This window comes from Excalfactoria chinensis, chromosome 3, assembly GCF_039878825.1.
Source record: "Excalfactoria chinensis isolate bCotChi1 chromosome 3, bCotChi1.hap2, whole genome shotgun sequence".
NCBI classification, from domain to species: Eukaryota; Metazoa; Chordata; class Aves; order Galliformes; family Phasianidae; genus Excalfactoria; species Excalfactoria chinensis.
The window spans coordinates 52,536,609-52,564,409 of record NC_092827.1 but is presented as its reverse complement, the minus strand read 5'-3'; the positions used below and the strand labels follow the sequence as shown (position 1 = coordinate 52,564,409).

Here is a 27,801-nt window from a genome sequence, read left to right as displayed (position 1 = left end):
GCTTATCAAATCAGGCAGTTACTTTTTTTTTTCTTTTCATGTCCTGCTTTGTGTATACGTACAGAATAATTCAGAGCTCTGGGTGGTAGGCTTAGATGTTTTGGTACATTTTAAGAACCGAATGTGACTGTTCATTTGTGTATTGCATTCATTGGTATGCACTGTGTGTGCATGTAACTACGGCAGTGATGCCTGGATATGAGATGGAACCTTGGTTTTCAGGAGCATGAAGAATTTACTTCCCGTATGCGATAAGCTTAGCAAAGTTAAGAAAACAATGTGTAAGGGCAAGAATCTCTGTCACAGAAAATGCCAATTACTCTGCCAAAGACTATAATAATGATGTCCCTTGGATCAACCGAATAAAGAAATAGAATATAAAAGAAGTAATTTGGGTAGATATTCTCAAATTTCAGTGTTGTTTGCAATGTGGCACAATCTGTTATGGTTGGAAATGTTGTTTACTTCAAATATTCTCATTTGATTCTTCTCTTCTAAAATATTTTAATTACTATGTAATATTTCTGTTCCACATTGTAGTTGGTATCCTTTGATGCATGCAAAATCTAGGGGAAACTGGTTTCCCATTTGTGAAAATAGGCCATTGGAAAAAATTAGGCAAAGAACTTCCATCTCTTCCATTGTTCAAATCTTTCTCTTCTTTTCTGCTAATCTTCGCTGTATTTCTATTTTATATTTTCTTGCAAATGAAGGGCCATCTTTTTTAATAGAAACCAAATTTTGTAGGCAGTGGCACATCCTAATGATTGCCGTTATATATAAATGGCATTCCTGTGGCTTTACCAGACGCCTGAAGAGTTAAGTGTCAAAGATGGAACTATTTGAACTGAATGTTTAAGTATTGGTTATTAAAATCAGCCTGAAATTCTTCCTTATGTGCAAGTGAAATCTTCTGCATACCAGTTCAGAGGTAAAGTTCACTGCAACAGTTTCTTAAACATCTACTGTAATATTTGCAGTGCAGACAAGCTTAGTCTGTATAATCATCAATCCTCTGTCCTCCCACACGTTGTCTTTTGTGCAACGTACACATTTGAAAAGCTTTATAAGTTCTCTAAGTATCTGCATAGCCAGTATTATTCTGGATTGCTCAACATCACTTCTGCTTTTTCTTTTTTTTAAAAAATAGGTTTATTGCAGATTTTTATTATTTATTTTTTTTAGAGTAGGTATGACATAGGGAAGAAGTGTAAAATTGCAGTTTATCAATAACCTTTATTACTGTGTTATAATATTTCATCTTCTAGAGTGATGACCGTCTGACTGCACTGGGCGAAAGAGGAGGAAGCAGTTGTCTGCTCGAGCAAGAGACAGTAAGTATTATGTAATTTTTTGCAGTATCTCTATACCTGTCACACTGGATCTGTGCTTTTGAAAGCGTTGTGGCTTTTTAGCATGGATTGAAGATGTTTTTGCCACCCTAGATTTTTCTTGTCTCCATGTTCATAACCTTCTTATTGGTGGTTTTACATCATTTCTGATGAATGATTTTGTAGAATGTTGATGGATGTAGATTTATTTGTCTTTGCTTGAATTCAAACTCAGACAACATCTAACACATATCTGAATGTCACATCAGGAAAATTCCATTGCTTTGGGCATAATTACGAGTCTTTTACATTCTTCTTCGGTCCTGGGATACATTTCCTGTATTCCCCTCATGCTCATTTTCTGATTATTTATCTCTAGAGACTGTTATGGCAATTTCCACATTTCTTTTAAACTGTCAGGCTTGCTAAACCAGTTGTATTACAGGACACATTGGTATTTTAATTTTTTATTTCTGAGAGACAGAAATAAGTGGGACTTACTTGGTTAGTCTGAACTGATTGTTGACAGTGTTTCCATGTTAATTAATTTTTGTAACTTTTTCCCAAACAACAAAACATCTGCACTAAAACTATCTTACAAAAAGCACTGCAAAAAGAAATAATCATTACTCTGCCTTTCATTCTGCCAAATGGTTAGTGTAAAATACCTTTTACCTTAAGTGACCTCATGATTTTCATAGTACTATCGCTAAGGAAACCTTAACCACTGAGACGAAGTGGGCATTGTTAGAGCACCCCTTACTGGGCATGATCATGTAAGGTTCCAGTTCTGCACTGATTCTGTATGGATCTCTGTAGTGTATTTTAATATGTTTCTATTCTATTTTATCGTTCATCTTTCTGTAGTCAGCATCGCCTGTAATTGCTGCGTATCTTTCCTAATGTTAGGAGAAGAATTATGACAGAAGATGGTCCTTGTTTAACTCTTTATATTTAAGTGTATGCTTAATGAATGCACATTTAGATAAATTTCTTGTATAGTGACTGCTATGGTGATATTACTTCTTTGTTGCCAACCAGCTCACAAATTACCACATACAATTTTCAGTGGTAAAAGCATTTTCGTATTTTCCCACTCATAAGTGATTCATCAGTGAAGTGCAAGTATGAAAATATAAATGACATTGGTTATATTTTTACACACATAACTCATAGGTGATCATAATGAAAATAGAAATAACAAATATGAAAGACACTGCAGCTCAGCACTCTTCAGATTTAAATGCATATATAGGTCATTAAAAAAATTATGCAAATCTCTATTTGCATAATAACTTTACTGTCTTTAATACCCTATACCCTTCTATCACTCCCTAACAATCCCTGTTTCTTATCTTTTTATTTATGAATTCATGAAGGTGAGGATTCTATATAGGGGAATAGTGCCCTATGTATAAAGAAGTAATGTTTATGATCTTCACTTACAATGACAGAAGTGAGCAATTCCCCTCTTCTTTCAGTTCACCTCTTTTCAGTCATTTCTGGCTCTGAATTTGTCAGAACAGATTTTTGTTCATAGAGCATGGGAAATAAATAAGAGATTATGTTTTATATTTTCACGTTCAGGGTAGAAAGCAAGCTTCTGGCAATGTATTCTATGTAGTGTGCGTGGTTCTGACCACCGTTTGTGCTTTCATTCTGAAAAGTATCCATGATCTGTTTTTCAGCTACAAATGGCTTTGTTATGCGAGGTAAATTATACACCAATTTCTTCTGCAGATATTTATAAAATAGTTTATGCAAATGCGTATTTCCAAAGAAACAAGAAAAATGTGAGGTGATCAAAGTAAAACTTTGCAATAACATTTTTTCCACTGAACTTTTCCTTCTGGTAAAACTGTAGCACTGCTGAAGTATTTATTTGAACGCATATGCTTCACGCGCACTCAGAGCGCGATCTGAAGGTGGTGTAACAATTCTGAGAAAGTGAATGTATGAAGTGTTTTTTTTTTCCTTTTGCTTCACAAGTAAATTGCTTATAAAACTAACAGCTGCTGTTTTGAAGCTAATCTTAGTGAATTGAATGTTCTTAACCATTTCTACAATCCCACAGTCCTTTATCTTGCCTCTCCTGCTGCTTTCCCACCACCCCTGATCCCATTAGCAAAACTTGAGACAGCCTCAGCTTTTACCAAAGTGCAGCTTTGGTTTCAGCTGCTTTTCTGCAAGAGGAAGTGAATGTTGTGCTTTTTTCTCTGTGGCATGGTTGTGATAAAGCTGTGGTGCTCTTATCTCTCTTTTAGGTAGTGGCTCTTTATGACTACACAGCGCATCGATCAGATGAGCTAACCATCCATCGCAGTGACATTATCCAAGTGTTATACAAAGATAATGATAACTGGTGGTTTGGCAGCCTAGCAAATGGACAGCAAGGCTATTTTCCAGCTAATTATGTGGCTGGTGAAAGTAAGTTTGCTGCTGTCTTCCTGGTATACTGATGTGGGTTTAACTGATGGTACAAGATTTTACCATGCTGTACTGCATATTATTGTGAAAATTTGAATTTATGTAGCACACAGGTGGCATAACGATGATTTATTGTGATGGAGAAATCATATAAAGTTAGCTAACCGTGTAGCAAGTTGGTATACTTGACTTTAGAATACATTAGTGCTTGGTTAAACATTCCTGCTTATATAGTACTGGCTTGATAATCAGTAAACTGGATTGATTCCTCATCCCTTCTTACATATAACCACCTGGCTTATGCCTTGGCTACATTTTAAAAGATATTTTAGCATTTCACATGCATCTTAGGCCTTTTTAGGCAATATCTGTTAGATCTAGCCAATTGTATCTTGTAAAACTCTTATTTCCCTCGCCCCACAACACTTATGGAGGATGCTCAGTTTCCAAGTAGATGAATTCCATTATGAAGTTTTAAAAGAACAATTATGGTTAAATCTCACATCTGAGCACTGAACTTGCTACCAGGCTCTTGTAATTAGATTGGTTAGGATTAAACTAATGCAACTAGAACTGAATGTAACTGAATAAATAATATAGGAATCATCCTAACAAGTCAACTGACACAAAGGTGTTCAGTGTCCTGTGAGTTGTTAGCATTCAATTTATGAATATAGCGTGTGATTACATGCTACAGGAAATACATTTGCTTTCCTAAGCTATCAAGCTATCAGTTATACTGGTATTTAGAAATCTTTTAACCCAACATTTCTCAAGATGTTCTCCCCCATTTTATAGTTCCTCCATCTGTCTTCCAAGTGAACTCTATGGTTGTTCCTTAAAAACTTGGACATACAACTGTGCTAACTAGAAGATGCCACTTAGAATTAGCTGAACTGCCATCCTTCTCCTTTGTCCTTCCCTCACACATCCTGTGCATTTTCTCCCTCCTCTGTTTCTTGCAAAATAAGCCAGGGACCTATAAATTTAAATCTAAACATAAAAATATAAACAAAAGTGAATGGGCAAATTTTGACCAGTTACTTTACAAAGTTAAGCTTCAAAGTCTTTTGACCAGTTTTAGTTCACATACAATTATTGGCTAGACAGTAATGTCACAGTTGTTCATATAAAGTAGATACTTCTCTTATTGTTTCATGGTGCTCACAATGGTGAATTATGATTTCTGTTTTCAGAAGAGTATGAAGAACAGCCTTCAGGATTAGTTTCAGACAGTGCTCCTCTTCTACCCAAAGGACCTCAAGAAACAGAGGAAAGTTCTCCAACACCCCATAAGGTATTAATATGAGAAGAATGGATTTTTTTTCTGCAGTAGTGATGCAGTATGTTCTTTGTATGCCAGGTGGACTGTATCAATTTTCCTTCCTTTTGACAAAAACTGTGATATCAGGCTTCATTCCAGGACAGCAGGTAGTTGTATATGATGTTTTTTTTCAGCAGATATCGAACATAACATTCATTTCTTCTGTGGATCTGTTTTGTCATTTGGTAGTTAAATATTCTACCTTACTCTTGCGTCATTATGATGAGCACCTAAACTACCTTTGACTCCAAGGCTGACAGAAGTGTCTAACAGCTACCCAGCAGAAGTAACTGTTGAAGGAACAACACAGATTTGTCAAAACCTGACATATTTTCTGTCATTTGCTTGTCCTTCCTGTAAATATGCACTGCTCACAGACTCTTCAAACTTTTTGCTATGAGATTTCCATATCTATCAGGTTGCTTAGAGAAGGAAAAGAAAAAGTTGTGATGTTTTCTCTCAAGAGTTTTTTTTAAACCTATTTAGTACTTTTCTAGTTAAGATGGCTAATGTTATCATAAAGCCTCACTACCATACCATGCGATAGCCTTCATGCAAACCTACTTACTTGTCAGTGGATGCTTTTGTTTAAAAGTAGCTGATGTTCCTCTGATGTGAATGACTGCTCCCATCCTGTATGTTATTCAAGAGTGTACATTGCAGCCGCACTACAGTTTGAATGAACAAAGGAAATAAATACCAAGAAACCTTGAACAGAACAGTATAAAGCTTTTTCTGACTCCACCCCTTTTTCTCAATTCCATGTGTAATTGTTTTCTGTGATAATATGTAAGATACTGCTTAGTACTTCCAGAGGTTTTCTCTTTGGTTAATTATTTTTATCCCTAAAGGATGTTCTAAGTAATTAAATAGGAGTATTAATCAGCAGTTCGGGCTTTTGTCATGACCAGATCTAACATCGCCCTCATAGTAAGCAGCTTTTGAATTGTGGTTGCATATAGTATTTTGTTTACATATCATACACTTTTTTTGCATGCAGAAATATTCCTATTTTTGTTGTTTTAGTTAAAAGTCAGAATGCAGTCAGAACAGAAGCCAGAAGTTAGAGGAAATGTATGTAAAAGTGGATGGGGGGGAAAGTAGGATTTTTTTTATTTTTTTTTTAATTTTTACAGTTACTGCTATATGCAAAGCTTGCCAAAGGATTCTCTTGTCTCAAGACTGTTATCAGAAACTTTGTGTAGTTTGTGTTCCCCTTCTGCAAAACAGGGATTATGATCCTTTTACACCAGAGGACAGTTAGTAAGCAAAGAAGTGATAGAAATGAATAAACGTTAGAATGTAAGAGTTATGTTTTATTCCAATATGTTTGTAGTTCTCCTAAGTATTCTTAATGCAGCAACTCATTTAATCAACTGCTACCAAAACCAATACCACTGATTTTAAAAGGACTTCTGTTCAGATGCCTCAAAGGTGGCTTGACTTTCCCATGTACTTCTTGAAAATGGAGTTTAATATTTCATCTTATTTGCAGGACTTAACGTATGCAGAATGTCTCGGTTACTTTTTTTCCTTTTATCAGATGATTTATCTTTGCTACGTAATGTATGTTGTAATGTTGAAGGTTTAAACATTCAGAGCCACTTTTATTAACCTTTTCTGTGCAACTTTTGTTTTTATGTACATGAATAGAGAGGTAGCATTCAATGAATTATTTAGTGCAGATTACTCACTTGGCAGTCTTGTTGAAGCCAACCGTCTTGTTGAAGCCAGCTGCTGTAAATTGAATTACTGAGTGTTATGTTTCTAACTATACCTTAAAAATGAAATTAATCACTACACCAAGTAATAATAACTAATCTGAAGTATCTGTTACCACTCGGTAGCTGAAAAACTCATAGCCAAACCACTGTCCCATAAGGGCAGGGGTGCATTACTTCCAGATATGAAATCTCCTCTAAATGCAGAGTGGAACAAATATAGGAAAAATAACTACATTACAGGAAAGCATGAAGATTTCACTTATCTGTTATCTGCATTACCAGAAGCAAAGGTATAACAGAGGGAATATGTTGCTATACTCACTCTATATCTTGCATAACTGATAAGAAAAAAAATGAAGAAGAGCTGAGCCTACACACTGTCATTAAAGACTTGATAATCTGTATCTTAATTTTTTTCTGTTTCAGTTTAATATAAATCTAGTTTGTTTACTAACTCAAAACAACTGTTAAGCATACTAACCAGTGTTAATTGATTAGTAACCAACACTAATCAGTACTAACCAATATAGCCAGTATTTATTCAGCTTGATGAGAAATTATGTTTGATCAGTCTTAGATTTTGTCGAATGTCATTAGCTGATGTACTGTTCTAACAGTAGTTTTTGTATTACTAGTAATACTTCCAGTAATACTTAATTTTAGTTATTTTTCACTGAGATTTTCTTTACTCTGTTCTGGCACTTCAAATTAAATTGAAAAAATTCAAATTTAATCATTAGTTTGAATTTTCTAATAAAACATATGTAAGATATACAGATATTCAAATGATATAATGCATGAGTTTGCAACTGTAGTCCATAACCAGGCAGATATGTTGCTTTTCATCTTGAGTAGCAATGAACAGTGCCAGAAAAGGGAAAAATGCTAGAAAAAAGGGTATAGGAGGATATACTTAATAGTATTAAACAGTGAGCAGTGAGGAAGAGAGTAAATAATACATGGTGTAGAGAAGTGCACTGGATGCACCCTCCTTCCCTCCTCCCTTTTGCTAAACAAGATCTGGGAGAATTAAGCCACAATGGAACATACATAGTGTTGTAGAAGGAAATTGTTGTTTATATTTAGTTAATCTGGTGAACCAGCTGTTACAAGATGCTATTAAAACTTAAACATTCAAGATTGTTCTTTTTTTTTTTTTAATATCAAAGCTTAGGCTGAGATAATGACTTAGATTCCAAAAACATCTAAATGACTGAGAAACACAAATCTAGCTGTTTTTTTTTCCAAGTTACGTAAGTATTTAGCGTACTGGCGTATGCATTGTACAACTCACCAAAAAGATAGTGAGTTGGAGTTAGAGCAAATGAGTCAAATCTCTGTGGGAAGCATGAGATGACTCGAAGTGTAATGGTTTCAACAAAAGCTGCTGAGTGCTGCGTAAAAGAAGCAAACTGTCAATGGGCTGTTTGTCACAGTGAGGTTCTCCAGATCTTTGTTTTTCAGCAATACCAGATACTTCTCAGACAAAACTGCTAAGAGGACCACTGAGGGGGCTGATCAGTTATGGCAGTTCCTGTGTTGCAGCAGTGACACAGCAATTTTTCTTCCTATTCCTTTCATTTTTTCATTAGTACAGCTGAAAAGAAACACCAATTTCTTCTCCATGAAGAATATGAAAAATCGTTGTTTTGTAATAGTAAAAAAGAAAAAAATAGCCTTATTTTCTCTGAGAGAAAAAAAAAAGGAAAAAAAAAAAATGTTGTTTCTTAAGTTGTTACCACAGACTAGAAAATATAAGCAAATGTTTTTTGTTATGCTTCTTTTTTGGCCACAAGCATGCTTTCCTAGATACTTATAGCCAGGTCTGACATGCCTCTTATCTTCATGCATTTTTTGAGGAATTCCTAAATATTACTTCTGTTTAGAATGTAGAAATTCAAAGAACATCTAAAAAGCAAATAATACTGTAGTTCTAATCCCTGAAAATACCAGATAGTCTTTTTAAAACTAGTTTTCCAACTGCAGGTATTATAAGCACATAAGTATCTAGCTAATCATCAGAATTTACGATGAGTGAATAAAATGCAGTAGTTAACATTAGAGGAGTATGCAATACTTAGAATCCAACATTAATCTTTGCAAATACAGACCATTTTCTTGCAGTTCAAAGAGCTTTCAAAATTATTTCTACCATGAGCTTTGCATTCATAATATAATAATTTTATGCAAACCTTGTTTTCCTGCGTTATGAGTTACTTAACTCCTGAGCCACAAAATTAAGTCATAATCATCTTTAATTACAACATACATTTAAACTGCCAATAGAGATTTCGTGGAGTAAAGTTCTCACTATGCTGTTGAAGAATCCCAAGAAATGGAAACAGGCCTATCATCCGGCTGCTCCAGTATGTCTACTGATTTCAGGTTCCTTAAGGTGAAAGAACAAAAGGCAGTTCAGATAATTTTCTGTTAGAAATGAGAATTTGGGATTTTCAAAATTTTAGCAAGTCTGGGATAATTCATTTTTTGACTAGAAATGTTCTGCTGTGTAAAAACGTTGTGTATGCCCTTTATTACTTGGTGTCCCTACCATGTATTCTTTAAACTGAATCCAAAAGGATTCTCAATGCAAAGTATTTTAGTTCAAGGTTATATGTTAATAATAGGGAGGAGTGATGAAAATAAACAAATCAGTAGTTTAATATATCCATACAAACTGTAAGAAAATATTTTTTTCTAGTATATGTATCTTGGAAAAATGAAGTCAAGGTATAAAATGTTTGTATGCATGAAAATAGATGGTTTACTTCCTAGAACTACGCTGTTATTATATGGTTTGGATAATCTGACTAGAGATAATCAAAATTTGACTCCATGTATATTTAAACAAGGTTTGAGATTATCACTGTGTTCACATAAATAATTCACATTCTCACTCTTTTTTTTTTTTCCCCGGAGCAGGTTATTAGACTTAGCCTCACATCTGTAGAAGTAGCCTGCCAACCTATTGAGGCTTTTCCTCTGGGCTTAAGCTCTGTCAGTGTGGTTGGATGTTTTTGTGTATTCAAAATTTATTAATTATATTTAAAAACTAAAAAGCATAGGAAGCTTACTCAGCAGTATTTCCAAAAATACTAGCTTGAGCTTTTGCTAGTAGTTCAATCAAAACATCATCATGTTATAGTTTGTTAAGCTTCTATATTCTTCTTTGTGTCTTTCTTCTGGTTACTGGGAAACACTTCAGTGACTGATTATCAGTTAGGGCAAGCAAGAATGAGGAAGAACTGAGAACTTCCAAGGGGGACACATTTAAAAAATTGACATAATAAAACTTTCACAGTGAACAGGGCTGAAGACTTTCCACACATCAAACACACAGAGGTGCGTTTATTTTGGAAGTTCAGAGAAGTTGCAGACCCACAAAAAGGGGATATTAAATTGGATTAATATACTGAAGCTTGTAACCGGGCTTCATTCTTGCCTCATATGATTACAGATCTCTTCTTCTGGAGTCATTGACACCTTTTGAGCTGAAAGCATACTTTTCTAGAATCATTCTGCAAAGTTGCTGTGTGTTCTTCCACAGCAGTGCAAAATGCACACAGCCTGATCTTGGAATGATAATTACTTTGATTTTTCCTGAAGAAATCTAAAGGAAATTTATTGTCTACTAGGAATAGACTATTTCTCTTAAACATTGTCTGACCTCTTTAGTTCTATAGTTTCTTATTTTTAGATACTCTGTTTTCCCTATAGAAGGGATTGTGTTCTGTTCAAGTTGAATTCCTCTCTATTTAGAATGTATGTTCCTACTTCTAAAATAAAGAGCTGGTAGCTCTTTCTTATTCAGGTCCAAAACCACCCCCGTGGTTCCTATGAATTCTGTCTCATAAGCATTTGTGCCTCCATTTACACTATTATTTAAGTTATTGAAAATACTGTTATTTGGTTTGTAAGCAAGCTTATTTATTGGGAAAAGTAGATATCTCGTAGTATCACATCCAAAGTCATTTGCTGTAAGGGATTGCTGACTGCTTAGATAGGAAAAATCAAACTAAGCTGAAACAGAACCAAAAATACTACTGATGGACTTTTATCCTATTAAAATGGCTCTCAGGAGCAAGCTGAATTCTCTCTTCCCCATTGTTTTCTCCTTGTGTCCTCATAGCCTCCTTCTGAATGGGATTGAACCATTTTTATGCAAATTTAAATGCAAAACATTAACCACAGATAAGTTCCCAGAGGACAAGACTTGAAGACTAAGAACACCTGTTCTGAACTGTAGTGCTTCAGTCTGCTGGTCTCTCCTAGCTGTGAGCAGGCCCAGGCTTTTGCATTTTCAATGACTAGGTGAGGCAAAGTCCTCTGCCTGCTGCTCTAGCATTTCTGCAAGGGGAATTTCAGATACTTACTTCAGGAGAAGTAGGGTCAATAAAAATCCGTGTAATTCCACCAGCAAAGACTCCTGTCAGTTTGTCATTTAATGGGGAGATCTCTGGAGAGGTACGTTACAGGAGGAAGGAAAATTAGGAGCATGGTGTAGTGTTGCATTTCTCCTAAATTTGATTCACCAGAGCAGTTTTGACTAGAGATATCGACATAGTTCTGAGGACATAAAGTATGTTGGTATAAATGTTGTTATCCACAGACTGTGTAATACAAAACATAAAGTTAATTCTAAGATGGTTTAATGTTCTAAAGATTAGTGTCAAAAGACAAAGACATGTTTGTTCTTGCTCTCTGTGATCCAATAAATCTTTTATTAGATGAGGTTCTGTAGAAATAGTTTCTCTGGGAGTGTTACCTTGTACAGAGGTGGCTATGGAGCAAGCACATTTACTTCCACCACTTCAGTCACCAAAATAGAGGAAGGAAATAATTTCAGATTGCCTGCACTGTTCCATTCTCTCCATCTGCCTCTTAGTCTGTCAGAGACCTCTCCAGACCAGTGGTTATAGAGACAGTTCTACTCAGCTCAGAGGAAAGCACTGACAAGGGCCTAGACTTATGAGACCTTGTCCTAGGTATTTCCTATAGATGCCTTCTGCTCCAGGTTCTCCTATGAAGTGTGTTCTGATGTATCTGATTTGTTCTGTGAGTAGCACAAGGAGCATTTAATGCCTGACTTACTGCTGTGGATTCTGCAGCAGGGATAAGGACTTGTGTAATTAAAAAGTGATGGCGTACTTAACCTTTTATTATTATTATTACTATTATTATTATTATTATTATTATTATTATTGTTGTTGTTGTTATTATTATTATTATTATTTCCTTTATTGCTTCTTTTGTGGAAGCACAGAGACAGTGTTTAGCATCAAAGAATTAAAGCCAAAGGAACTGCAAAGTGTGCACATCTTCTAGAAAAGGAAAGTGAATGCTTTATTGCAATATGTCTTTATGATAGTAATCATAGTAAAAGGACCTTCAGAATGAATTGATATTCTCCTGCCTTTCTGGTATACAGTGTCTTTCAAAGGGTGGAGAAATAGAATATGGCAACAAAATGGAGCACCACTGGCGGCACTGTACAAAATTTGTTATACTGTGTCCAGTATTTGTTCTTTGGAACAGAGAAATTCAAAACATTCATATTATCTGACACATTTTCTTTTCAGCAAACACAACCCTAGTAATTCTGCAGTGTGGATAATTTTAATAGCTAACACCATGTCTGTAACTGTACTTAGTTCAGTGTTTTCAGTACACTGACTATAGTGAAGAGTAGTTCAGTGTTTCCTGTGAAATCTTCCCATACATTACAAGAGGTCAAAAGGTTTAGAAATAGGGAAAGAGCAGATGAGCAGTCACATCGGTCCCTCTATGCTCTAGAATTCTGGTGCTCTTTACATCAGTGTACCTCTGGTGCACTGTCAGCATCCAAGTACTACCACAGCCTCCTTAGCTACACACTTGCATGCCCTTCTATATTCCCTTGCCTCATTCACTGCACTGCTTTCATCCCTCTTGTAGAACCATCTTCATGAAGCAGCCACCACCTCACTTGTTCCTTCAGTACTGCTGCTGCTTGCATACATCACTGAGATGGAAAAATAGGTCAAGTACTGGGCTAAGGGAGATAGGAAAGAAGAGACGACAGTGGCAGTGAGATCTGCTTCAAAAAGATCTTGTATCAATGCGGTTCCTGCCTCATTACATGCCTGAAAGTTTGTAGGAATGAGGTAAGAAAGAAAGCTATCATATTCAGGCAGAGCTCTGGAGAACTGGGAGTCTGTCCCTACATACCCTAGGAATTCTCATTAATTACAGTGCCAGCTGAACACAATTGCATGCTTTTCTTGCCTTGGTACCCATGCTGAAATGCTGTGTTTGAATATATAAAGGCCCACCTATGAAACGCGTAGTTTTTAAACAGATAATAGGAACTTTGTGGATACTTTAATCTCATAACTGTAAACCAAGGATAATTTTCTTTGTTTTGGTATTGAGAAGTATTTTAAAATGTAAGAGATGGCAGTCTTCTGTAGTGGCATTTAAGGGAATGCTACTGGAATGGGCTTTGGGAAGATCCATACATAATTAAAGCATTAGTAAAATATAGAAGTTCAGTTATATTCTCTCAAATAAGGGTAGTAAAAGAAACCCTAGTTGAACATTGTTCACACAGGATTTTCAGGGAAAGATTTAGCTCTGACAACAGGCAAGGGGAATGTGTGATTGTATTTGGCAAGGAACTCAAGGTTACCAGTGCTGTAGGAAGGATTTGTTATTTAAGAGTCATTTCCTTTTCAGCAGTCCCTTGTATGTTCATATCGGTGGCATTATATTTCTTCCATTTGTGTTTAGTTTTATCATTGACCTAGTCTGAAGTTTATTGCTCTATTAACAAGGATTTTGTGTGTGAAATAAGTTTTTTTCTCAGCCCAGTGCTACATTATGCTGATTTATTATCTAAGCTGACCCAACAAACTGCATTATTTCAGCAGACTATTTCTAGTGACTAATGTTTGAACTTGGTTGTTGTGGACAGCATGCATATATGAATTCAGCAACTCAGTGGGGTCTTGACCCTGTTTCTTCTAAGTCATCAGTAAAATAATACCAAATCAACAAAATAATACCAGAGAGCTGAATGAAGAAAAAAAGCTCAAATATCATTCAATTACTCGCATCAAGTAGTTGTTTGGTTGTTTTATTTTGTGTTTGTTTGCTTTATTAACTCAATTTTAAGAAAGTAATTGAATTCTTCAAGGCCTGAAACTGAGGTTTGGAAAATGCAAATTCTGGTTCCAGTACAGTATTTGCATGTGAAGATAATTCTATTCCAGATGCACTTTCTCCAGAATAAAACCTGGACAATAGCACTCGACAGGGAAATGCTAAATTTTATTCTTTAGAGCTTTGAAATCTGTGATGGATAAATTTAGTGTTTGAAAACAGTATTTTCATTCTTATTTTAAAGTATTGAATTTTCAAATCATGCAGATTTTGTAAAGATTGCTTATTTCTATATATATATATATATGTATGTATTTATATATATATTATATTATTATATATATAAAAATGGCTGTGTAGCAACCCATTGTTTTCTGTTTCCATTCAATCTGGAGTGACTGTGGTATACCTTGCATGTGAGGTCACAAAATGAATAACCAGTTGGCAGACTAGATGGTCAAGAGCTATCTTTTTTCTTCCCCCTCGCCCCACCCTCCCCTTTGTTCCTTCCAGAAAATTCTGATTTCATGGTTGCTTTTTTTAGCTGTTGTATTGTTGTCTGGCACTTAGAACTGCGGAAAGATGCTCACTCATTTTTAGCTGCGCTTTCAGAGACGATCATGTCAATAACTGACTCTTTACTCAAGCCATTCAGGCTGATACTAGAATATTAAGGATCTTATTTACAAGCAGATGAGTGCCTCTGTGCTTGGCAGAACTGAATGGGCAGATCTTTTTACCACCATAGCTATTTGAGAAATTCAGAAACAATGTAGTTGGTTTTGCTTTAGGCAGACTATGAATCTGAAGCTGAACTAAAAAATCATAAGCATGGGCCAAGTTAGTTTCAAGGCCATTCTTCTCTTTACTCTGTGAAAGATCCTGCTTTTTGGAAAGTACCAGATCTAATCTCTACCTCTCTTCTCTGCCTTGGGCTCCACTGTTCTGAAAGAGACTTTTTGTCCACTTTCCAAGATCTTCATGGGAACTACTCTCACAGGGCCTGCCTGGTTGTTACTCCTGGTTTTCTCATGCATGCTGTACCAAATGGATGCTTACAGAATGTGACAGTCTTGTCAGCCTAAAGTACAGGTCCACAGCAGTTTTTCATCAATGAAATTGTGATATCAGATCTAAGCCTACAGTGTGCCTGATGTCCATGGCTGGATAGTGTAGGCGATGTTCCAAGAGAGCAAATTTAAGTGAGTACATCCGGCCTCTCAGGTGAATTGGGTTCTGTCCTCCATTAAAGTGAAACTATATTTGGATAGTTTCCATGTAATTGTGAACAGTTTGTCTGGAAGGTGAGAGAGAAAATGATCTTTCTGTGAAAATGTTAAACTCAGGAAGGGCAGTCATGTTCTTTTGAGAGTTCTTGCAGTAAGTATGGGTGAGTAGCATAGAGAGCCACTAACTACCTTACATTGGTAATGAGAGTGTTTACTTAAACTTTTCTAGTAACCTGAAGTTACCTAGAGGTTTGTTTTGTTTTGTTTTTAAAAAGGCAGTTCCCTTGTTAAAAACATACAGTGAGATGGCTTTGTAGCATTCTATATTTATCCACACAGTAGCACAAATAACTGTAATTCCTCATGGACTTTAAACTTACTTAAAGGCAGAGTTTAACTTCTTGTTTTTACATACTTGTAAACTGTCTTTTATTTGCAAGTAGCTTTCTCTTTTTTTTTTTTTTTAAAGCTGGCTACTGTTTCCTTGTTTGTAACCACATCGGAGTTAACATTTTATGGCTGATAGACATTCTTTTTCAAACGAGGTATATTCTCCCCTTGTTCAGGAAGCTGGTGGGTTTTCAATGTACATGTGTTGGCTCTGTTGTCTTTCTTCTTTCTACCTTCCTGATTTTTTTTTTTTTTTTAATTTTTATTTTTTAATTTTACAGATGTCACCAGTCATCAGTAAGTCAGGGGGCCTGAAATGCATCTCAGAGCATGACACAGATAGAGACTCACCTGCAACACAGTAAGCAAGACATATTTGTAATAATTTGCAGTGTGTGGAAACAGTGATAAATGTCTGCAGGGTTATTTTGTCTTAGCTAGCAAAACAAGAAAGTGGCACTAGGGTATTCATTCAAAAAGAGTAATTCACACTTAAAATGTGAAGGAAATAACAGTTTATATATACATACACACACACAAAACCATATACTATTGTATATGTGATAATCATAACTAAGGGATAGAGCCTTGTCCTGTGGCATTCCTTCCCTGTGTATTAGGCTTTATTTATACGAATGGAAGATTCTTTTTGCACTGTCTAAAAATTAAAATGGAAAGGGTCTCATACTGAGAAGGCTGCACAAATTTTTTAGGAAATGCAAGCAACATAATCTAAGATGCTTAGATTATATTGCTTGCATTTCCTAAAGAATTTGTACAGTTCTTGTGTGAAAGCTGTAAGAAGGTAAGATCTGAATATTTTGCATGAGGGCTTCCACAATATGTTCATCTATTGCAAGCATTCATGCTTGGAATGAATGTTCAGAGGAGGGCTATGAAGCTGGTGAGGGGTCTGGAGCACAGGCCTTATGAGGAGTGGCTGAGGAAGCTGGGATTGTTCAGCCTGGAGAAGAGGAAGCTCAGGGGAGACCTTATTGCTCTCTATAACTTCCTAAAGGGAGGTTGTAGTGAGCTGGGGGTCAGCCTTTTCTCTCGTGTAGACAGTGATAGAACTAGAGGCAATGGTTTCAAGCTGCACCAGGGGAGATTCAGGCTGAACATTAGGAAATATTACTTCTCAGAAAGGGTAGTCAGGCATTGGAATGCACTGCCCAGGGAGGTGGTGGAGTCACCGACCATGGGAGTGTTCAAGAAATGTTTGGATGTTGTGTTGAGGGATATGATTTAGCTGGGAAGTATTGGAGATGGTTGGACTGGATGATCTTTTAGGTCTTTTCCAACCTTGAGAATTCTGTGATTCTGTGATTCTGTGAAAAATTCATCTAAAAGTACTTGTTGGGTTTGCCATTGCAGATATCTGCCATCTAAGCATATTTTTCATTAAATGTCTCACTTTTAAAACCATGATGAAGAAGGATTAGAACAGAGCTTTAGGTTTCTTGTTCACTGCATTTGTTGTGACTTAAAATACCCTAGAAAATGACATATATGCAAATGTGTAGATCATAACTGGTAAAGTTTGTTAATGTAGCATATAAAAGCTATTTCAGTATGACTTGAGATCCAGTCTAATCTCTGCTTAAATTTTGATCCATGTAAAAGTTTCTATTCTCTTCCTATTTTCTGTAAAAAAATATATACTTAATATCCCTGTCACATGTGATTACTTAGTAGGAATTTAGTAATAGCTAAACTGTAGAATCATAGAATGGTTTTGGTTGGAAGTGACTTTAAAGATCATTCAGTTCTAACCTTCTGCGGTGGGGCTACCACCTACTAAATCAAGCTGCCCTGGGCTCCATCCAGCATTGTGTTGAACACTTCCAGGGATGAAACCTGTTCCAGTGCCCTAACACTCTCTGAGTTAAGAATTTCCTCCTAACATTTATTCTAAATCTTTCCTCTTTTAGTTTAATACCACTCCATCTTGTCCTGTCCCTATCAGACTGTGCACAAAGTGAGTCTCCCTCCTGTTTTTGAGTTCCCTGTGAGTACTGGAAGGCCTCCCCACAGCCTTCTCTTCTCCGTAGTGAACAACCCCAGCTCATAGGAGCGGTGCTGCATCCCTTTGATCATCTTTGTGGACCTCTAGATCCACTCCAACAGCTCCATATCCTGTGCTGGGAGCTCCAGGCCTGAACATGGTACTATGGGTGGAGCCTGACAAGGGCAGAATAGAGGAGGACAATCACCTCTCCCTTGCTCTGCTGGCCACTATTCTTTTGATGCAACTCAGTTTACAATTTGCCTTCCAGAACCCCAAAGTCCTCCTTAGCAGAGCTGCTCTCAAGTGAGCTCTTCTCTCAGTCTGCGTACACACCTGAAATTGCCTCAATCCAAGTGCAACACCTACCACTTGGCCTTGTTCCTCATTAGGTTCATGTGAGCCCACTTCTCAAGCTTGTCCAGGTCCCTTTTGGGAGCATCCCTTCATTCTTTTGTATCTACTTTACAACTCAGCTTGGTGCTGTGTGCAAATTTGCTGAGGGTACTCAATCCCACTGTCTAGGTCATTAATAAAAATGTTGAAGAGCACCAGTCCTGGGATGGACCCCTGGAATCTGTTGAGATATGATAATTAAGTACACAGTTTCTCTATGGAGAAATTAAATTTAACACCTCCACAACTCACTATACCTTTATTTGAACCTTCAAATGAAGTTTGCCATTTTTCCTATTAAAACAGTATGGCCACAGTACCTGCTGTATAATGAACTGAATGGTAAGTCCTGATGCAATTACCTACCTTTCAGAATATCCAAATGAAAGATAGTTTTGCAATATGAAAACAAACTTTCTCCAAGGCGACAGTTACATTTTTATCCTAGCTAAGCAGTTATCCTGACTTCTGCAGTCTCTAAGGGAAGCAGAAAGCTCCATATAATAGATGTCAAGCAAAGTAGAGTTTTTATTGGAGTATCTCTAAGATTTGTTACATTATCACACCTGATGTGATTGTTCAAATAATTAAAGGTTGAAAACTACTTCCCAGAATTAGATTAGATTAGTTTTAGGCTGAAAATCTGCAAGATATCTTCATCATTTGAATAGTAAGGTTTAGATGCCGTTTCTCTGTGCAGACTTTTATCTCCTTAGATATATTCTTGTTTTACAGTTTTCTTGTGCTACACAAGGTAGTGGTCTCTCTGTAATGTTATAACAGTTATACATCAGATCCAGCTGAACACTCATTTGGTGGAAAATTATGTTTAATGATTAATTATGATTTTGAATCCTGATTTCCTCAAGCAACAATACTTCTCAACTTGTCCAAGGAATCCTAATGCAGAGGGTCATAACACCCTGAATCTTTTTCCTCAGGACATTCTGGTATTAGAACTGAAGCCATTTATGTGCTCATGGGTATACAGTTTAGTTTTTAAAATATGTATCAAACTTATAGGTAGGTAATGATAATTCTATTATCAAGGTTAATACATAAATGTTTTAAAATATAAAAAATATTACATTAGTACAGTATCACCAAGTATAATTGGCCTTGCAGTGGAGTTTTGGGGGAAATTAGATACGTTCATTGCATTGTGTAGTCTTGATTCTTCTGCTTCATTGCATGCTTCAACAGCATCCAACACAACACAAACCAACATTAGTTTGTGCAATGTGGAGTACAAATATTGGATGAAGACAGTAACTACCCTTGATAGATTACAATTGAACTATTATATAGTTAGAGTTACAACTTCTGCCAAGGACAGGAATGCATAGTAGAAGTGGTGTAACATCTGCAGTCCCTGGCATCATCTGCAAGACCAGTCTTATTCCCTTGTTCAGGCTGCTAACTGGGAAAAATACAGGAATTTGACTGATACTTTCGTCATTTTATGAAGTCTAACAAGCACGAATAAACATTGAACTGACTAATCCTATCAATGTATCATAGTTCAGGTAAGTTAAAGTAGGAAAACTAATCTTTTGCACTTTATCTGACTGTCTCCCTTAAAACATTCAATAAATAAGCCACGAATTTCTCTTTAATTGCAAGAATTTTGATGCATAAGCTAAGAAAAGGGGAAAAAAAAAGTGTTCTTGCAGTGACTTCGATGATGATGGAGGTTGTAATTGGTATTTTTTGTTACATCTGTTGACTGTCAATCAAGACTTTCTGATTTTTAAGATCAGGAACAGTTCTTTTCAAGGCAGTGCTGTGACACATTGAAAAGCATAGTAGTAGAGTGGTCACATATCTTGTCCTTGTGTTTTTTTTTCTGTCTTTGTTCTGCAGTGGAACAGTAGTTTTTGTAGCTGTTTCAGCATTGTACTCAAGGGGAACAGGCAGACAATTGCTCTAACACATCAGCTGTGGGTGGAAATTTGAGCTAACTTTATGTTTCTTTTACTCTTTTTATATCCGCTTTTCTCTAGAAGCGTAAAGAAAAAGAAGAAAAGGGTACAGAAGAACGAGATAGAAAATCAGCCCTATTTAATGGGCCTCGATTCTCCAGTATCATCAGCTAATGGTGTTCAAAATGAACCTACAGACCATGGGGTGGAATTGAAGACGAAGAAAAGGGCGGTGAGAAGCTCAAACTTAAGGACAAGTGGAATGACAAATACTGCTTTTGAGCCTGAATACTATGATGTGTAGTCATCATTTAATTCCAAATACTGCATGCAGTATACACTTACATTTGAATGCTGCAACTGCATCTTCACTTCTAGGACTGACAAGGAATAAAGAACAACAACAATAAAGAAATAAGTTAATCAAATGCACAAAATGGTGCTGGTTGTGAGTTACCAGTGGTGTAAGCCTGTTCAGAACAATTTTGCTCAGGTTCCTTGAAATTAACAGAACTTGAATACTGAGCTCCTCACTGCACTGGTAAAATCTGAAATGCATTTTCATGTTTCATGAGAACCCCACTGACAAATGTAGTGTTAACCATGTGATCATATTCTAAGTCAGGCTGACCAGACATTTCTGTGGACTGCCGATCAGTCTATTGCAAGCAGATAATAGAGTCCTAAGCCTGATCTAGAACGGAACAAGCCTGACCACAACTGAAGTTCTTGAATAAGCATTTTACAGTTTTGTTGTAAAATCGAGCAGTGTCCAGAATGGTGACGTTTCAGAGGAAGGCTGATGTCACAGTGTACCTGAAAAAACAGGCTTTTAAAAAGTGTTCTCCTGGTGGGAAATAAATATTCACTGAGACCACATTTTGCAGCACTTAAGCGAATTGTTCAGTAACTAACTATGCAACTGCTGTGACTTCAATAGGACTACCCATGCTTACCAATACAAATAGGTGTTGCAAATTCCAGGCACTTATATTTTCAAATGAGGTTTTCTACACATAATAAAGGTGCATTGCAGTTTTGTCAGAGTTCCTGGCTGCTTTGGCAGCAGTCTTGCCAAATACACATTCTTCTGTCTGAATGAAATATTTCGCTTCAAACCGTGTTCTTTGCTTTCCTTTTGCAGTTGTATGTCATTAATCAGGTTTTTCTTTTGTTGTTTTTTCCTTGAGAATTATGTTGTAAACTTTCGCTAATGATTTCACTGATTACCTGCAATGCTAAATAATTTATGGTTTATATTAAATGAAACACTTTCTATCAGTTAGTGTTGATATCTTTTCTGGCTGATGATGTCCGGTTTATTTTTGCTCTGCTTAGGAAATTCTTCCTCCTCCCCCTCTGAAGCAATAAATAACATAAAATTAGAAAGCCCTTATTTAGTAGACAGGGCACTTGATTCCATTAAAAAAAGAAGTGAGAAAAACAGTGTTGGGCACTGATGCGTGAATTGCACCCAGATGCAGAGCACTAGCTGCTATATATTGTAATATCTTCCCTGCACATGTTTTATAGCCAGAAAAATCTGTAAACCTGTTTCTTTTCAGTGAAAAGGAGTAGAAAATATCTTTTTTTTTTTTCAGCCCCACTGGTAATGGTACTTTGCTTACAATCATAGCTGCATGCCTAGTGCGTGTGTAGGAACTTCTCCTCTAAATGGGACACATATGTGTTCCAGAACATTATGAATGTGACCACTTTTCCAGTGGTCAGTTGTGTAAAATTATCTTAGTCCTGGAACTGCTGCTTTCGGCAAGGCTCTTCAAGGGATTTAAAGATTTTATAATAGAGAAAAATCTCAATGTCTTAGGGTTCTCTAAAATATGCCGGGTCACACTTAAAATAAGGGCAGAGTGTGACATCAGGCTCCACGTCAGGAAGAGCTGAGCAGTAGCCAAGATCTGGGAGCTCATTGGAAGGCATTGTAAAGCATTAATTTGGCATTGTGGATGCTGAAGACAGAAATAACACTTCAAATAAACACCACAGAGAGATGGTAGTTCTAATCAAAGGCACAGCACCTCCTTTCATGCTTGCGAACTAGGGCTCCAATTATGTTCACTGCTCTGAAGCTGAATAGAGCTGCTTTGCCACACTTTCCAAATTGAGAGGAGAGGCAGCAGTGGTGTCTTCCAAGGCATGGTTCCAAATAACAATTAAGCAGAAGAAATCAGATAAGAGCCAAGCATGAAAATGTGTGGAGTTGAAAATAAACGTTTCATAATGTTTTCTTGTAATTGCAATATCTTTTGTTTTTCTAATTTTTTCCTCCCTACCACACGGTTGGCTGGACTCTTCTATTGCTTTATACAAGACCGCTGCTGTTTTGGAGCTTTTTGCTTTTATTTAACAGAAAAATGAAGAAAAGTAAGGATCTACAGTTAAAAAAACAACAACAACTCCAAGTGTTTCTCCGGTATTTAGGTTAGAACCTGCAGACAGATCCCTTCTCAACAAGTTATCGACTCGGCATCGTAGAAAAGACAGTTTTCACTTTTTCTTTTCAATTTTAGGCGTTTCTTCATTCTTCAGATGTTGTCGGTGCTGTCCTGAAGTTCCAAGAGAATAATATTTTTAAACAGTTTGGAAGAGGATAATGGTTTTTAAGTGTTTGGAAACTAAACTTTCCATAATGCACATTGTTTCTATGTTAATGCAACCTACCTGTTTTTATGTCACTTCAGCATGAACGTTGTGTGCATTTGCTGCCAGTTGTCCAAGTATTTGAAAGAACTCATGGAGTGTTCGGAACACCTATTAAAATTTTCCCTTGTTTGTGTAAGTTGAAGAGCTGCAATCAGTGCCCTACCGCACAAGTGCCCTGCAAAATTGCTCGCTAAGCCCTGATATGGGATACCAGAATTAAAAACATCTGTTGGAGGAGTTTTTACAGGGTGATACTGGTTCATTGCTAGCACAACGCAGATAAAACCTTGTTTAAAGAAGTGTAAATAGTAGATATTTATAACTGCCTGGTGATAACAGCACAGTAGGCCTTTCATTGTTCTGGCGTTCCTAGATTTGATGTGTGTGTGTGGTTACAACATAGAGCTGCTATTGCGTTTTTATAATTTGGCGGAGATATTGTGAACAATGAATGCATAAATTAACAAAATAGGAACGAAGGGATGGCACTTTTTTTCCTGTGTTTCCCAATAGCCATCAGATTGCATTTAGTTTTTTTCTCCTTAAAATAGTTTGAGGAACAGACAGCATAGAACACAATAAGTGTATTTGTAGCATCACTTAATTCACGAGGCAGTAGGGGATGGATCACAGTCAAACAAGGGCTAATGAGAACACAGAGGAACATGACAACCGAAAGTCTCTGTTGACTAGTGAACTAAATCTGCCGGCTGGACCCAATTGTCTGAGGGAGAATTGAATGTCAGGATCACTTAGGGTTAACAATGGCCCATTACAAGCAAAAGCAGACAGCTATGAAAAATAGCCGGCATGGTCGCCATTCTGCGGAGACTGTGGATGCAAACTTGATAATGAGGCACTTCATTCACTACATCCTTCTGCTCTAATTACTAAGGTGAATAGGAAATACTTCATTTAAGGCGGGAACAGACTAAAGCAAAAACACTTGTTTGGTAAACACAAAGAGTGTTTGGGGGGGGTCTAATGATCCTTTTCTAGCACATATGAAATTAGTATGTGTGCAGTACAGCCTATTGAATGGACATGAAGTTGGGAGGAGATAGGAGTGGTTTTGAACAGTAAAGGAGGGCTGGAAAGATTCGTGTACAGGCTTGTGCTGAGGTTTCTTTCCTAAGTTTTCTATCCAATGGCTACAAAGAATATTTTGGACAAACTAATATATGGATGTACACCTGCACTTGTAAAAACATATTGCATCAGTTCAAGGATTTACATTGCTTCAAGTATAAAAATGAGCATTAGGAGAACTGTTGCATGTAGGGAATAGAAACAAGCAGAGGTCTGAGAGAGGGAAATAAGCAGCTTAAGAAGAAGACTACTGCCTGGGTGAGACATGCAAGAATGTGGCAATTAGAAATTGGAACTTAAGAAGAAGGAACAGAAGATAGAAGGGAGGTGTGTTAGAGCAGAGCTTGGGTGCTTTTTGGACTTTAGAAATTAAGATATTTAACCACTTCACCTTTTGATACATTTAAATGTTGTGCTATTTACAGGAGCTTGTATGAAGTCTTGGAGCCCATGTTGAATATTCTCTCGTGGCTTCTCAGAAATCCATAACACAGCCATAAATTTGAGCTGGAATACAGAAAGCTCCACACATCTGGATTGTGCTGTTGGGGTGGCTGGCACTTTAGTTCCCTAATTCTGCTGCTAGCACAGATCTTCAGAGGGCACATTTCTAGCTGTTGTCTGCTGCCATGTGTGCCTCTATCTCAATTTATTGCCCTCTGGCTTCTTTACCCACTGTAAAACAGAGCAGCGATGAGAATGTCACACATAACATTTATCTGCTGGTTTCAGCATCATGTATCGTACAACCCTTTTGTTCTACAGAGATGTGCCTCACTCACAGTGTTTCTGGCAAATGCCATGCCTGTTGCATGCTGGCTGGTTGCTGCCTTCCCCTTCAGAGTGCTCTGTTCTCCAGCAGTTGCACATGTATTGAGAGTCCCAGTTCTGTAAGCTGCTCAGAGCCAATGCACTGCTGTGCTCAAAGCTCCAGCAGAGCTGACCAGGCTTCCAGGAGTCACATCATAGCTGTAGTTCGTACAGCAACGTACCCTGACTTGAAAGACTGCAAAAATAGTTTTAGCTTGCTCTCGTAAATGAAAATGATAGCTCTGCTGTGGAGTTTCCTCCTAGAACTCCAGCTGCCCGTTCTGTGGAGCTTTATTGTGAGGATTTTTTCAGGCCCAATTTATTTGCCCCGTTTGGTTGTGGCAAACAAGCTTACGAGTCCTGTGTAATGTTCAAATGCAAGTACTCAGAAGAAACTGCAGATGCCACTTTTAGAAGAAAGATGTTTCCACACCAGTCAAGCAGTATCAGTAAAATCTATGCACCGAGAAGACATGACATTCTTTTTGCACTTGTATCGCCTGCACAGGCAGGGAGCATAATAAACTAGTGTGTAGCAGCTGTAAATTTTCTGAGGATTTATCTAACCACAAATACATCGAAATGGGGAAATAGGGCTATATTAAACTGTGCAAGATGCTGCTGGAACTCAGCCACTTCTGCAACATCCTGTAATTAATTTATTATGACAGGTCTGGCAAACTGAAACACTCAATACGCTTGCGACAGACTGTTATGATATAGCTGTTTGAAAACCCTGGAGTCACATAAAATGCAGGTATAACTGGAAAGGAAAGAGAAAAAAAAGAAAAAAGAAAAAAAAAAGAAAAAAGAAAAAAGCATCAGCCCAACATTGCCCTTATTTCTCTGAATCTAGAAATCTTTCCCAGAGCCGCATTTGCCAACATCAGGCGGTGTTCATGGCAGAGGCAGAGCAGGGTACGAGCTGGAAAGGAAATCCTTTCCAAATATACTGGCTTAGATCCTACTCTTCTGGTGGTCAGAAGGGCAGTTAATGATGTTCTGTGGGCATGCTCAGCAAAGGAGCCCCTTTTTCATGCACCCTGAGTCAGTGCAGGCCCTTGCCATGTTTTCTGGTGATGAAATTTGGAACTGGAGCTGAAATACTCAGCTCTAGTTTAATTTTCTTCTGATTACTCCTTATCTTTGTTACTCTGCCTGTGCTAAAAACACTCAGTTTTGCTAAATAAGAGAGAAGAGGTTTCAATGAAATTCTATGAGCTGCGGAAAAAACTGGTACAAAATTCTCACAAATCATTTCTTTTATGTGTCTTGTTGTTTTTTTCTGACAGAGGTTGGTTAAAGTATGTTCTCCAAGCGTTGTGCAACTGTATAAATAGAAGAAAGTCCTTCTTTCCCCTTCCCAAATTTTCTAAAGAAGAATAGGTTTTGCTTGTGTGCTTGCACTTCTTGTTTTAACGTGCACAAATTAAGCCTTTCTGGGTTTATCCACATCTGCAGGTGAGAGGAGCATGGTAATTGCAATTAGTTCTCATCGCCACGTGTTACTTGGCACTGGTTGTTTATCACAGACTGGAAATGTTCCTTTAGTTTCACTACAAAGGTGGTTTCTTTTGCCATTGCATCATCAACCATTTTTTCTTTCTGTGTATGTCATGGGGATTTTTGACACCTTTCATGGACACTGTGTAAAGCTGGTTAATTTTATGTGCTGTGTTAGTTTTAGTGCTTAATGGGAGTGTACAGTTATGGCTATAGGAGTGACATCAGCCCCAAACTCATTAAAAGAAATGCCATCTAAAGCCAAGCTCTAACAGCCTGTGTAGCCTATAATAAGCTTATAGGGGGTGGTTAATCCCCATTGTGGTTCGGTATAATGTCATAATGAGAAGGTGACATCATGGAAAGGGCAGAAGGGGCACTCAGTGCACTTTGCATTGTGGCCCAGGACACCAGCCAGGCTTCTGCTGAACAGCAGCATGGCTGGTCCTGATGGGACCCAAGTTGCATCTGAGGGTATCTAAAAGCATTTTCTCTGTTAAAGCAGGTAAAATGCTGATACAGCTCTGAGGTGGGGCTGCTCTGAGCCAGGATGGGCTCAGGCTCACTGCTTTCCAGGTGTGTCCTGAGTCCTTAAACCAATACAGGTGAAGAGACAGGAAGCTCTGACAGGCTCCTTACCACATGCTTGAGTGAAAGGTGTCCACAGCTGCTTTTTCTTTCTATCAGAGGAGGTTTGTTGTTTTTTGTGTTGTTCTGTTTTTGTTTTTTCTTTTTTAAGCTGGAGAAAAGCCTTCAGTGACAGTTCTTGGAGTTCAGCATTGCTGGAATTTAGCTTTTTATTCTCTTTGGCAACAAAATAGCATAGGTTTTCAGGTCACATTTGGAAACCGGAGCACCTGGCATTTGCTGAGAATCCCTCAAGGAAGTTTTTTGACATCATATGCCAAGAGGTATAGACTTGGCTGCCTGAAATTCAGTCTGTGAATAGTCTGAAATCACAAGGTGGGAAGAAGAAATTCTGTTAGTGCCCAGGCTCCGACTGTTGAACAAATTGTTGAAGGGCAGAAACCCATGTGAACATTATCTTAAAGTATCCCTACCTGCCTCCTGTTCTCCCTGTTATTGAGATCCACCTTCCAACACCCTCAGATTAATTCAGATGTGGTAAAAGCTTGATTCACTTTGGCTCATCAGGAGAGCATTGTTTTTTATTACTTCTTTACTTGGCAATACTTAGCATTCATCTTTTCATGCCAGTAAAGCAGGCATGAGCTGATGCAGGACCAGTGACTGATGGTCATACCTCCACCAGTGAATGTTCCCCTTTGGCTATGAAAAACTGGGAGGGTTGGAGGAGTATTTCATAAAACTGAAAGCCTTTTTTGCCTAAGCAACAAGTGCACGTAGTCTGGACCTGCCACCTGAAGATAGATCTAACATTTAGTGCTGGTTGCCTGTTCTAGGAATAAGTTTTACATGAAGAGGAAAGGCTGAGTGCTGTAGCACACTGAGGTTGACACAAGGCTTAGACAAAGCCAAGATTCAGTCTTTATAGGCTGAGGTTGCTTCACTGAGTCATTCAAACTCCGCCAGGTTCCCATGCTAGGACTAGCACCGTAACATCCACGAATGTTTGGGGTATCACTTTTTTTCAATTATTGTTTTCCTTTTTTGAACATGTGGTAATATGGATTGAAAACTTACCTCTGTATCATTGAAGAAACCTGTTCCTAATTTGTTTGAACTCTTGGTATCTTTTTTCTGGAACATTGCCATCTTATCATGGACCTGGAATCAGGCAGGCTTAGAATTTTATTCGGGACTTGACAATGTAAGACACAGCTTCCAAACTTAAAGACATGCGAATCTGTACCTGGAGCTATAGT

General features: G+C 37.4%; 1 protein-coding gene across 3 annotated transcripts in view; it reads left to right on the top strand.

Moving 5' to 3' along the window:
- Positions 1-21,327, top strand: part of AHI1 (Abelson helper integration site 1) — an 87,551-nt gene extending 66,224 nt beyond the window's left edge. For 2 of the 3 annotated variants that reach the window (XM_072331692.1, XM_072331693.1), the window contains exons 21-25: positions 1,269-1,334; positions 3,596-3,758; positions 4,955-5,055; positions 15,847-15,926; positions 19,970-21,327. In XM_072331692.1, coding sequence (XP_072187793.1) covers positions 1,269-1,334; positions 3,596-3,758; positions 4,955-5,055; positions 15,847-15,926; positions 19,970-20,192 — 633 coding nt within the window. In that variant the 3' untranslated portion in view covers positions 20,193-21,327. Of the gene's footprint in view, positions 1-1,268; positions 1,335-3,595; positions 3,759-4,954; positions 5,056-15,846; positions 15,927-19,969 lie in introns of those variants that run through there. The other variant, XR_011903060.1, reaches the window with a different exon arrangement.
- The last annotated feature ends 6,474 nt before the right edge of the window (positions 21,328-27,801 follow it).